We start from the raw sequence: 14291 nt of genomic DNA on the forward strand, positions 1-14291 counted from the left end.
TGCAGGATGCAAGCTGAGCCTCTGATTTTCAAGGACAGTTTGCAAAGTACTCTCACTAATATGGGTGCTTGCAAATGAACGGAGGTGCACACTGAATGTTTCTTGATGCTAATCACACTTTTTTTTTTTTAATCACTACTTACATCATTGTCCCCCTCCACCTTCCCTATATTCTTTAACCTTATTTCTGAAGAAGCAGTTACACAGCTGCTGGAGTCTCTGGACAACATTTTTCATCAGGATAATATGACACTTTCTTTGCTTTTCTCTCTGACAAAAATGACAACATGAAGGATAAATATAGTATTGATAGAACTTGATAAAGATAAGGCCATGTTACTGAACGAAACACAAATGTAATTCACAAACGTACTCACTGTACTGAGCCAACTACAATGGAAGCTACCAGCACTTGCTACCATCTACTACCACAGCTCCTAGCATGCTGATCAGAGGGAGGTTTAAAACAGCATGCTAACTGCAGAGTAAACTTCAGCCACAGGAAATGCAGTCCACAAACCACCAGGTAACAGCAAGACACTTTTCATGCCGGTATCACCTCTCTAAACTCCATTACCATATTCCTGGTGCAAAGACTTCTCTACAGCGAAGGCTACGAACAAAAAATATCCATAGCAGCATAATCAAACCTGAGCTATGATTTCTATGTAAAAGCTGGTCTGGGGAGCTGTAGCCCAGTTGACACAATCTCCGGAAGCCTTCAGCTGCAGAGCAAAGCAGAGAGGCCCATTAATCATAGTTATCAAGATTGTCTACCCTGACTTTTATGCAGTTAGGGGAAATGTGCTATTCTACTTCAGCAACAAGGAGCAAGGCTAAAACAAACTGACCTAACCGCATGGGTCATTTCCAGAAATAGAAGCTATACCAGCAGCACAGCTGCACAGGCCAGAAGGCAAAATGCTGAGAGAGTTTGAGAAAAAGGAGAAAAAAAATCCACCCCAAACTTGTGAGGTATGTAGCCAGTGGCTAAAGTATAGTGGGCCAAATTTTGCCTTAATTGGCATTTGGTACATTAAAGTCAGCAAGACAAGATTCAGTTAAGTGCTTCATGGTGTTATATTTAATGAGACTCCTAAAATGCTTTCTTGTACTTCAGGATTTCGTATCAGCAAAAACAAAAATGGAGGAGATAACCTCCCACAGCGGTATGAGCTTATTGCTTATTCAGATACATATGGATACTTCTTTATCAGCTCTTCTCTTTTAAAGTTAAGAGACAGTATGATGTCAAATGCAAATACAGAGTACAACATACTGGCTGTTACTTCCTTGGAACACAGAAATACCACCCAATACCTTTTTTTTTTTTTTTTTTTTTTTTGGAGAGAGAGAGAGAGTGCAAGCATTCACAGGCCTCAGTTTACTCATGACAGAAATTCATCCACATGTATCACCAGCAGTCTTCAGCTTGAAAAGATTGAAGCCTGGGACAGACAGATCTGGCAGTGACCTGACAGTTCCTGTATCTGCAGCATGAAGCCAAAACATTCAGGCCAAGCTCTACTTTATTGTAGCCAGGCCTGCTGGCTTTGAAAAAAGCAAGAATACAGTTTTCACTTACTCAACTTGCATAAGAAGAAAATTCGCAGAGCTTACAGTTTATTAGCTTCTATAAAATTAACAGAAAAATAAAAGTGAGATAAGAGCCTGGTTTAATAATGCTATTTCCATTTGCAGTATACTCACTGGGCCTGCTTTGCCTACATTTCTATAAAAGTAATGAAAGTCATGCTACCATCTGTCCCTCCTGTTCCATCCCCCACAAGCACTTCCAGCTATATATGAAGTGACTGCATGCTCTCCCATTACAACTCCAGTTCTTCAGCCCACGCAAAGAGCCCTTTCTCCTAGCAGGAAGACCACAGCCATCCTGCTCCTTCAAATCGGAGATCCCTGAATGGAAGCATCCCATACACAACACAGACCCAGCTTATGCATGAGCTTTGTTCATGCATCTCTCAAGTCCCAACAACAAATGCCACTCCTCTCTTGTTCCACGGGATGCTCTGTGCATCTGCACAATTCCAACTAGCCAGTCAGTAACAAGAAGTAAACACTAAAACAAAGTCCAAGCAAGTAAACAAAAAGCAGCAGCCTCTAGTTTGCACTGCTGTAGAGGTTGCTATCTATCCTTAAAAAGATTTTCCTTATAACTGTTGGTTTCCCAGTGGGATTCTCAAATTAAGGTATGCATCACATGGAGATTATCTCAAATATGACAGAGCTTACATTCTCTTCTTTACAACCACACAGGCTTTATTTCACAGGGAAGGAATACAGGGGAAGAATGCTACAGACCTAAGGATCCTATTCAATTCATTCATGCCATATGAAAACCTAATCAAAGTTAAAATCGCTTCCAAACTAAATCTCACTTCATTTAGTAACACAAGTTAGTCCCATGAAATTCAGAAGGACTACTCCTCACATTTCCTTTGCAACGGGTTGAGAAGCAGGTTTAAAGCAAAGTCAATTCCAAGATCCTCAGACCATCCCAAGCTCGATTCCCTTGCAATAAGCACTGCTGCAATCACAGGTGCTGTGTGCCCTCTAGCGTACGGCTGCTCATAGCACTGAAGCCAACAGGCCCATAGGAAGGGAGGAACAGAAGAAAGGTCACTGTGCTCCTTTTTTAATTTATTTTAAATAGAAGCAAAAGTTCCCATGCCCAAAATTAACTCCTTTGCCATCAGCCAGACAAAATGTTTATTGTAAGGATTGATTGCTAGTGCACTCTCAACATTTCCCTTCAAAAAAAAAAAAAAAAATTGTTTGTCCTATTCAGTTAGCTAAAACCAGCTAAATTTGGCCCTTGGTATGTTCTGTAGCTGGGTATGACTTTCAGCATTTTCTTTTTTTCGGGTGGAGTCATCTGTCCTTCACTCACAAGACTGAGATCAAGTCCTACTTCTTTCCAGACAATAAGTTATACTCTGTGTTAACTACTGCAAAGAATTATTCTCATAGCCAGCTGACCCAAGACCTCTCTAGCCAGTATTCCACGACATTATCTGAACTGTGATAAACTACATAAGTGATAAACTACATAAGCTCTGTTACCGGTCGTCTTTTTATTCCTCCCACCCCTTTTCCCCCCCAACCTTCACCTATAGTCTTTGCATTTTGATTTCAGCTTCTCATTGCCTACTTACACGTGTGCACATATATACACATGTTACATACACATGATGTAACAGAGCAAGCACTATACAAATATACACATGCATGTATCTATTACACATGTATATGGATATATATATAAAATCCAGCAATGCACAAGGTTTGGGTGGAATTATTTGTGGTTAAATGAAGCATGCTTTCAGCAGCACCAATTTTAATCTCCTTCCTCTCTTATATATGCTTTAGCTACATCCCTCCAATTCTGTTGTTGTACCTACAGATGAGAAATCATTATCTCTGTTGCCTTTGATAATCTGCACAAATGGTAATTCAAAGGCTAAGGCTTCCCCCAAAGCCAGCACCACAGAGGTACCAACCTCCCCTAAACAAATCAGTAGAGCTCATGTGTCAGTGCCCAAGACCTCCCTCTTGCTCATCTAATTTCAACTCATTACAGAATTTGAAGAACATCATTTTTCTGATAAAAGAGAGAAAACAACAGTCCCTGCTCAACTTGTGGCTGGAGGCTTGTAAGTAGTAGAGGCCCTCAGCCAGTGCTGAGCTCCAGGCCAAGCAGAATGCAGCATACAACTTGGGCTCTGGTCCCACACCAAGCCTGCTGCCCAGGACTCTCACTACACCCTTGGGTCCCCATGCACATCTCTTGACCACAGACACTGTATTAAAGCAGAACTCCTGGTTGTGATAACATCATGCAAGGAATTTTGGTGAAAAGCTTTTCATCTTGGATTGATGATTCTTCTGTTCTTCAGCAGATGCAAAGAAACCAGGTAACAGCAGCCAAGAGTACAAAAATCAGACAACTGCTGTTAATGCTGACAGCAGGATGATTCTGCAAGGAAATCTCTCACTATGAAAGTCATTTTTTGTCTACTTTAGGCAAGAATTTCACCCTTAAAAGCCAGTTCCATATTGCTAACCTGCTTGTTATTCCAGACCGATCATACATGCCTATATGACCATTTGCCTTACAAAGTACAAAACCCTTCACAAGGCACTATTAAAAACAAAGTCATATTTTACATGTATATGCATGCACATGTCTTTGTGCAGACTTTATATAAACAGATATGCCACACACACTCCTATCTTTTTTATGGTTAGATAACAACCTGCTTCAGCACAAACACAAATTGCTTCACCCACAAATGAAATGCAGTCTTCACCAGATAGAGCCTGGCAACTCTTCAGCCATCTGCAGGACTCCAATACAACTCAGTAAAACAGGAAGTCTTGTCTGCCACTCGAACTGCAGAAAGAACTGAGACAGACAAAATACAGTTGCCCGTAGTGGAATGTAGCTGAGCAATCAAAATCAACCACTCAGCCAAAAATTCCACGAATTTTTGTTTAAGTCTTTCATTTTGCTCTTAAACAGTCACAAGTGTTAAGGGCAGCCAAATTTTACAGAAGTAGGCACAGCTATCCAACCCTACCAGACGTGACATGACTCCAGTGTCATGTTATCAGCTACAATAACTGAAGATAGAGTTATGCATTTAATACATTTAATTTGCCTTGGAAAGCTTCAATGTTGTTCATTCAGTTACACTACCACATAGCATTCTCTTTTTCATACTTTTAGAAAGTGCTTCTTATAATCAATTCTATTTGCTACCTACTACCTTTGTCTCTTTAAGCGTTTTTTGCTCTTTCTTTTTTAAACCACGAGGAGTCTTCTGCTGCCTGTCCTCCCTCCTGCTACAGTCACCCATTCATGTCAGGGAAAGGGTTTATTTCCATGTGTTCCCCTTCACGAGGGATTTGTAACTACTTCCCAATCCTTTGCCACAGATGAATTTATTTAGGCAAGGAAATAAAGCAGGGAAATATTATATTCATATAACATTCTCTTCTACAGATAGCATGTGGAATACGTTCTTCAAACCAATGCCAAAAACAAAAAAAGCATTACCAATATAAAAAAAAAATACAGTTCTTAGATTCTTTAAGAACCAATGAATAAATGGCAACAAAAACCTTATAGCATGGAGAAAACCAGAACAAAGTCCCGCGTTCTCCCAACTTTTTCTTGCCCACAAGGTCACCACTGACCCACAAAATACATTCCTACATCATGAATGTTGCAGAAAACACTGCTTGTAAAAACGCTTCAGTAACCTGCTTTGAGAAGGTCTGGAAACAGTACTTTAATTTCAAGCATGAAGTAAAATATGCTTCCTGCAAGACTCCACTTGCATACACTTTAATTTGAAAAGAATCAGTATTATCAAATCACATAAGCCATTTTAAGTGCATGTAGTTTTCAGAAACGTTCTGTCTGTTCACAGACCCCACATGCAAGGCTGTACGTTCCCAAGTACACTCCACAGATAAGAAAGTCTCTTCATCTGAAGATATCCACTGATGCCTGAGGGACCCCACAAGCGTAAGCACTATTGGTAAATCAGTGACAGCAAGAATGGTTGCACTCAGCCTTAGAAGAAGTGAACACGGATGTTGCAACTGGGCTGTGGAAAAGAGGGCACTTGACTGGAAGAAGTCCCAGATCACTGCATATAGCTGACAAACAAACAACTCTCCCCTGTACCTTACAATAAGAAATTTACTCTCCATCTCTGCCCATCCTGGCAAGTTCATTTATCTTTCGGACAAGTCACATAACCTGGCTCCCAAAAAACAGTAAATCAGAAAAAGCAGGTTTATTTTGCAGTCTGCAGAAGTATTTTTTATGTGTCCTTTTAGATTTCCATTTCCAAATACTGCTCTTGCATTTACTGGTAGAAAGTAATGAATACGTAGAACAACCCACAAAAACAGGAGAACTGTTTCTTTACTTTCACTGGGGTTCCAGGCCATGAGCCCTTACACCAATCCATGGAGCTGCCTCCTGCTCTTACACACAATAATCCCTTTCAATCCTTCTTTACCTTCCAAAACAATCTAGAAAGATACAAGTGTTCTACCAGGTATGTGATACACTTTGCAGAACAAACAAACAAACAAAAAAACAACAAAAAACCAAAGGGGTAAAGAGCTGGGAGGGAAGCAGAGGGTTTTGGTTTTTGCCCCTCCCCACCCCCCAACTGTCCTCCTATTAATCATCTCACACAACTTCTGCATGGTTTTCCACAAAGCAGGGACTAGCTACTTAATCAGTTGTTATAGTTGCCACCCCTTCCATGGCTGCTGCTTTGTACGGAAACACTGAAGCCTAAGAAACGCCGGTTGCCCAGCAGAAGTCAAAAGCCCAGGCTTATGGATCCTGCCTGGCAAGGTGTCTTGGCAAATCTCCAGAACCACAAAACAAAGTAAAGCCAGCCCAGTTTTTCAGAAGGTAACAGAAGGCAGATAGTGCACATATTTCATTAGAGAGGATGTTTCTTTTTCCAAATATTGTATTAAGATAGTGCCCTGTTTGCCTATTTCTGTCGACATCTGCTCTATAATACAGAGAATGATAGAAGATCAAAGATTCAATTGTGCAAGAAAAAGAACATCTTAATAACATTCTTTATGTCCTACAGCAACAGAGATCGACTTTAAAAAAAAAAAAAAAAAAAAACAAATTAACAGCTAAGAGAACAGGAATATTCATACAAAGACATTCTAACAGAAGAAAAGCATGCAGAACTACCTCTAGTGGATAAACAAACTAGGATCCCTGTTTGCAGACTGTTCTCTATTGAGCTCAGTCCTCAAAGCCTCCCTCTCTGGCTTGGTCAACAATGTTTAAATATATCTCAGCTGGGTTCCATATTTTTATATGGAACCCCCTCAGCATCCTGTGTTCATCAGAACTTGAAACATCGGGAAATGGAGCAGGTGCATCTTTAAGGCTCATTTTGCTTCCAGCTGTTCCAGATGCTACCTGGGAGAAAGTGAGAGGCAAGTCATTTAAGAGGAGATTTTTTTGTTTGTTTATCAGTGATTTTCCTTCAAGTTCCTCTTTTCAAGTCATCAGTGCCTTCTAAAGATTCAGTCCTCCACTTCCTCTGTCTATAAAGAAATAATTTGGTATGCATTTTAACTCCTTCCCAGTCTTCTTTTGGGCTCGGGCTCTGCCCATCTGCCCTGTCTTTGGAAGTGAGAAATTAAAGCCACACAAAACAGCCACTCAGTTCTCCCAAACACTTCCACAGTACCACAGCAGAAGAGACACTGTTTCACTGTGGCACTGCTTGCACAAAGCTGAACATACAGATAAGTAAGGAGTAAAGTAACTCAGTGCCCAACAAGCTACTGCGCATGGGGAAACTGGACAAGGCATTTCATTTTCTCTTGTGTTGTCTTCTCATTCATAATAACATCCTTTAAGACATCTGTTAGAGTCCTGTAACATTAATGGAAATGGAAAAACTCCAAAGAGAACTCATGGGTTTCTGTCTTTTTCCCATGAACTGAACATTATGGAATTTTAACAGATGTTCTACTTGGTCATAGTTAATAAAATGAATTATGCAGGAATTAAAAATCTGGCTCCATTTGCTTATATAAGATCTCAGCAGCAGAAATACATCCCCATTAAGAAATTCTAGAGGATTTACAGTGCATTTACCACTACTCCTGTCTCATTATAAGATGGCAGAAGATTTTGCAAACCAACTTTCTCTTGTTGAAAACACGAATACCTTTTTTACCTGTTCTTTGCCTGCTCTTGGTAGCATGATTCAGTTTCCACACCAGTGCATGCTGGTACACTTTGTCCACAGGAAAGGACGATTTTCACTTTGATTTGCTTTGGAAATGACATCATGAGAATTCCACATCTTTTCACAGCCTCCAATTTCTACCATTTATTCAGAGTCTTAGCCAGGCACTTAATAACCGTCCTGGCATATTGTGCTTTGTCACAAAAAATCTCCTCATAGAGGATGGGTGCGTCTTTAAGGCTACTACTGCAAACAGAATGACACTCCATGCCTTGATCCCACTTAGATTTTAGGGCTGGTAGTTCAGAGTAGGTGAAAAAGGCACGGCCAAAACTTCCAAGCACGCACTCATGCTTTGTTCTCCACAGAGGTTAACTCAAACAAAGCTATACCCAAATATGCTATTTGGAAGTATATATATATATTTAGCTATCTTTTATCTTTTTTACTATCTGTCTGCACAGAAAGTTGCCTGATGAGAAGGAGGAGACATAAATGAAAAAAAAAAAAAAATCAAATGAGGAAACAACTACCACACCAGAAGAGAAGCAGCACAACAGCTAATGCAAGTTACCTAGAACAGAGTAAGTCTGTCTTGAAAAGATCTACAAATACTATGGAAAAAAAGGAGAGATTTCAAGATTGCATTCCCTTTATAAACAATGAGACTCATTTCCAAGCAGCTGGCAAACAGATCTTTGTCCGGGCACTGAGACCTGCTTTATGCAAGATGCAAAACCTTACCCTGATGCACCAATTAAACCTTTCTTAAAATCTGGCTCAGTAACTTTGTCAGTGCAAGCAGCTCACTGTTTTCAAAGCATCAGCACCCACAGCTGCTTCTATTACTTTTTTATAAATGAAGAGCTGTGCACTGAAATCCTTCTAACCAAAACTGCACTCCACTGGAACTAAACAAAGGGGTCTACCTAAGTAAAGAACCTAAACGTACCAATGAAATCTATAAGCATAAAATTCAGCTGAGTCTCCATATGCTGTGCAGCTACCAGGATGAGTCCAATAATGAATATAGATGTTTATCTGAAAATAGAGCCTTTCCTTAAAGAAAGAAGTGTATTAAAATGGAGGGGAAATATATCAAGATTAAACATGGGGCTTACATTATTTCAAGCTGAAAGTTCAGTACTCAGTTCTTACTGGATATTGCTTTACAATATTTTGTGTCTAAAAATGCGATGGTCTTAACAGGGTGTTAAATTCAAAGGCTGTATTTCATTTTATTTTTAAAAATATCACTTACAATTTGTTTCATTTTGAAAAGAAAGCACATTTCACTTGGTAATCATTTATTTCTCATTCCATTGGACAGATTTACCCAAAAAGCAATACTTCAACACAAATCAGTTCTGAAGGATCTTTTATGAACAGACGTAATGGAGAGGACCCCATTCAATTTCCAACAAAGTGCTGCCGTTTTGAGAAAACAAAGTTATCTCTGCAGGGTCACACACTGTGCCATGAATATGATCTGCAAATTAATTACCACCCTGACATATGTCAAAACAAATTTTAAGGAGAATAGTACCCAGTTGTAACCATGTGTTTTATCTACCTGTTAGTATGCAAAATCTGTATTCAATGGCATCCAAATTTATTCATTTATTCAGAACTCCTCAGAGAAATCAAGATGACTCGCTGGCCTTTTCTTTGCCCATCTTCAACTGAAATCGGAGTGAACAACACATGTTTAGTGAGCCAGAAAATAAGTACAGGATGAAGCTGTGGTGGGGGTTGCATCTCACAAAAGCAGGTGTCATTTCTGCAAAAATAACTAATTTCTGAAACACTCAGAAGTGCTCAAATAAACTGCAGTGCATTGTCATTTCTCAGCACTTTAGCAAACACTAAATGTGGGATTTCTTATTTTAGGCAATATCCATCTTTATGCTGCATTGCAACAAGATCTGGCCTAAAAACAGTTTTCAGTACGAAGAAAGGCTTTTTAAAGTAGAGCTACCGAATACAGGCTTAAAAGCCCCTGCAGTTAGCTTTGTGATCAATGTAACAGAGCCAACAGGTCTGGAAAATAGAAAAAATAATCCAAATCTGATTTATTCGGTTGAGTTATATAAGAAGAGAACAAATCTCCACATTTCACACTGAGCACAGTAAGTAAAGAACACTTTATGAGAAGCAGCTGCTATGTTTTCAAAAGCAGAACACCTTGTCTCTTTATTTAAGAGCACTCAAGGTGCAACTTCTACTTTGTCAAGAGATGACCTCCTGAGATACCATTTTCTAAGCAGTTCTGGATGCACTGGTGTACGTCAGTGGACAAAAGAAATCGTTGCACACTGACTAATATGAAACAGCCCAGAAAAGACCATGTATATTTTATAGAAATGTTACTGTTAGGAAACGTTTTATATAAAAACAAACAAACCCAAAACAAAGTTGCAAGGAAATCATAAGGGGTAATAAGATGTGATAAACAAGAGTTGTTAAGAAGTCACTCAGATGCCCATATTCAATGTCTGAAGTCAGAGAAGCAAATGCCATCAGCCTGCATGGAGACTCCTGTGGGGAGACCTCAGTTGCCACAGTTCCAGATACATGAGAAAGCACCAACAAAAGCTAAATTCACAACTGAAGCCACGAGGGCACACAACCAACAACAGCAGGATCAGAGCCTCTGCCCACACATCAAATTCAGTGTGCCCAAACCAGGGCAACGAAATGCTACAAGTGAACTTTTCCACTTCTTTTGTAATTAGTCTCTTCAGTTCACATAAGGTATCAAACACTTGCACAACACTAAGCCTGCAATGGGTAGTACATTTATGAAGAGACTTGAAGTTTAGAAACTATTTTCTGTCAAGAATGCCAACATATTTTTAGCTTTTTTTTTTTTTTTTTTTTGCCAACAGAGAAGTACTCCTGACTTTGAGTTAAGTAATACCACATCATATCCACAGACTGGATGACTAATGGCATTTCTTTCACACATTTGGAGGGCAGAGGAAAAAGAGTGTGCACAATCCTTCCTCTATAGAGATGACAAAATCTCTTGGCACCCACTGGCAAAGACATTTAAAGAAAGTCTAAATCTGTCTGTGCCAAACTTGGCTTCACACCACCAGTTCACCATTCTTGGCATTCATACTTCACAAAATGCAATCACAAGATTCAAGGAAGTTTCCAGTACTTTATGGTTTTCATCACATTAACATATACATTTCCACACTGTAACAATTGAGCAGGAACAGAAGCAAGTGACAGGAGAGTAGATGTGTGTATCATAGGTCCTTCTATTGCACATTATCAGAGTCTATTTAAATTAGAGGCTGGTAACTCACCTAGAATGAAATATGCTATACTTACAGCTTATGGTTAGAGCAACTGAACTCAATTGTACTGCTATTACTTTTTGTTAGTAAACAAAAAAGCAAGGCAAAGGAATCAATGCTTAAAAAAGACAAGTGTATTTACCTCTCTTAATACCGTGCTTTTATAACCTCGATAAAGTCCTTGAATACCCTGTAAACCAACAAAAGAAAGCATCAGCTAGAGAGAATTAGTTTGCCAGAGACCACAATTTACTGGTGATTACAAAGCAAGTATTGCAGCCTTATCAGGTGTCAGACCTGAGCTTCGTACAAATTGACTGTATTGATTATAACATATTTATGTATACTGTATTCTCTCACTTACAGTGCTGGTGGGTTTTATGCTCATTTCAAAGGGCACTGTCCAGAATAATCAGTGATAGAGAAGAAAATATACCCTACAGTTAAAACTAGAAGTGCAGGATAGCACAGTAACATTACATCAAACTCTACCTGCCTAATGTTAGGCAAGTATCCATTATCTCACACATTTTGAAGCTACTCCTCTTCCACTGCAGTAGCCTGATGACAACTTAAGATGACAACTTATATCCATCTCCTTGCCTTTGATTTTACCAAGACAAATACTTTGCATTTTTAACCAGCTGGGAACAAAAAACAATGAAAAATCACTTGAAAAGTACATGCACAATTAATATCTTATAGGACAATTCCTTGTGCATTTTTTCCAAGTCTTGCAGTTCTTTGGTCAGCAGCAAAGACAGGGAAAAGAACACAATTTGGAGAGCACCACCTTCTAGAACAGAATGACCAAATCACAGAATAAAGCTCCAGGGATCCTCTCGTGCAGGGCTATCACAACAGTTTTCATTTAAAAGCAACTAAAACAACAAATGGACCATTAAAGAGTCATATTTATGTCTTCCTTTTCCTGGTTTTTCTACATGGAAATTTGTATAATGTATTTTCAGAAGCCATTTTCTTATGGAATACAACTTGAAAAATGCCCCTTTTGAGACTCATTAAGAACAGTGGTGAATAGTTTTTTACACAATAAACAGAATAACTACTGAAAAGATGACAAAATCTTTTTTTAATATATATACACATTATTTTTTAAGTTATCAATGCTGGAAGGAATACTCATTTCTCCTAAGGAGCCTCTCTGAAATAGTGCCTCTAGAACACCCTCCCAAAGTCTATTCTACATCCAAGACTCTAAATACACAGACTTGATGTCCTGCTGTCCCAGACAAGGACCATTTATATACATCCAAATAGAGTTTGAGGATGCTTTTTTGCCCCTTCCTCCTCTCTTCTTACCTCCCCTTGCCTCTTACATAGGCACCCAATATAAAAAAAAGAAGTTGTTCAAAGTGTGCATGCTTAAGTGCACACACATGGGGGGAAGGTGGAAGTCAGGTTTCCTCACATATGCCGTCTACCTCTTTTACCAACAAAAGAATTGATGGAAAAATACCAGGAGAGCACTTCACTGGAGTAAAATTGAAGAAATCCTCCTGTACACGTATAGCATCAGCGAGAAGAACGAAGCAACTCCCTAGAGATGTGTCTCTGAACTCACCTCATGGTACAACGTGTGGGAAAGAATCCGAAAGGTTCCAGCAGAAGGTGAAACCTGGGCCCTTTGCTTGACAACTTCAGATGGAACCCGTATGAGACACGCAACCTGCAAAAGAACAATAATGTTCAGACAGCAATTTCTTCTGCTGCCTCTTTCTCTCTTTCACAGATACGTCTGGAGTTTGTTCCCAGTACAGAAACCTGAGAAACTGAGAAGTGTTTTTTGTAATTATGAGTTGAACTTAAAAGCTGCTCATAAGGAGCTGATGCATTTGTTCTCAAAGCTATACACTTCCTGAAGAAACATTGTATGAACAGAAAAGTGTAAGTACCCTTGGAAATAACACTTCAGATTTTAAATTCCAAGACAGAAGTAGATGAAGATGAAGAAAGTCACCGATAAAATCCACAGTTTGAATTTCCCAGCCTTTCAGCAGGCACAGGAAGTTCTCCCCAGCTTTCACAGGCCTCCTCTAGAGATTTGGGACTTAACCAAACGTCCTCGATAGTTCCACTGTGCCCCCTAGTGACTGACAGCGAGAGACTCTCCAGTTGGTAACAGATGCACACAACATGTTCAAGGCTGAACACAGAACAAGCACTGGGTTACATTCAAAGTGAAGCATTGGACTCATTCTTTCTGTGCAATTAACTAGGGGAGGAAGGCACATTTTGCTGGGTGTAATAACAAAACTAGTTTCTGCATAATAATATAACATAACCTAACTAGCTCTCAGCTTTACTGAGAACATTAGGCACAATATTTAAGCATTCACTGCTATGATTTCAGGCTAGAGTTAAGGTTGTGTGAACATAATTTTCTGAAATGAAGATACTGAGATGCCAAAAAGTTACAAGCTTCATCTTTAGAAAAATGCTTGGTTACCAGCACACAACCCTTTAGGAAGAGCTGCTGTTTTCCTCTGATAGCAGAGATTGCTTCAAACAGTGCTGGGATTGGTGGCCAAACACCACAGAAACTGCAGCCCTTCACCAGGCCTTACACCTCATCAGTCCCATCCCACATGGGGTCAGCAACTTGCTGTGCTAGATTTGGCTCAGAGAAGGGAAGGTGATCACTGAGTGCTTAAAATTAAGGGTCACCTAGGAGAAATCTGCAGGTGTGCAATGGCAAACCAAGCCACTCACTTCAACCCACACAAGCTGCAGAAACATCCTGCCACACTGTACAGATATAGAAGTGCTACAGTAACTTGAATGATCACTTGTGAGTAACACAGTGTAAAGTTTAAGTTACAGTTACACAAAGAGACTCAGAAAAACTCTGTTATCCCTTTATATTCCTAGAAGTTTACCAGACAATATCCAGAAGTCATTACAAACAGATATAACTACGGTGCTCCTCAATTCTCAGGGTCAAAAATAACAAGTGACCCCAATATGTCAGGAAAATAAGAACTGTCAAGTTCTTTGATAGTTCAGCATAAATATTTATAGAACTTCATGCTTCATAACACTTCATGTCCTTATATTAGCTTTTTACTCCTTAAAAAAAAAAAAAAAAAAAGAAGTGTAGGCAGGAGAAAAACTTTAAAAAGGCTTGGATGAAAACAATCGAGTCGACCAAGAGCAGGCAGAGAACACAGCATGGCTTTCTGAC

General features: G+C 39.4%; 1 protein-coding gene across 3 annotated transcripts in view; it reads right to left on the reverse strand.

Annotated features, from left to right (window-relative positions):
* SLC25A26 (solute carrier family 25 member 26) overlaps positions 1 to 14291 on the reverse strand; it is an 87417-nt gene that overhangs the window by 56358 nt on the left and 16768 nt on the right. For all 3 annotated transcript variants that reach the window (XM_042823420.1, XM_042823418.1, XM_042823419.1), the window contains exons 4-5: positions 12672 to 12776; positions 11229 to 11276 (exon numbers count right to left, since the gene is read on the reverse strand). In XM_042823420.1, coding sequence (XP_042679354.1) covers positions 11229 to 11276; positions 12672 to 12776 — 153 coding nt within the window. The remainder of the gene's footprint in view (positions 1 to 11228; positions 11277 to 12671; positions 12777 to 14291) is intronic.

This window comes from Centrocercus urophasianus, unplaced genomic scaffold (assembly GCF_019232065.1).
Source record: "Centrocercus urophasianus isolate 14NV4802_14NV808 unplaced genomic scaffold, USGS_Curo_1.0 seq_22, whole genome shotgun sequence".
Lineage (NCBI taxonomy): Eukaryota > Metazoa > Chordata > Aves > Galliformes > Phasianidae > Centrocercus > Centrocercus urophasianus.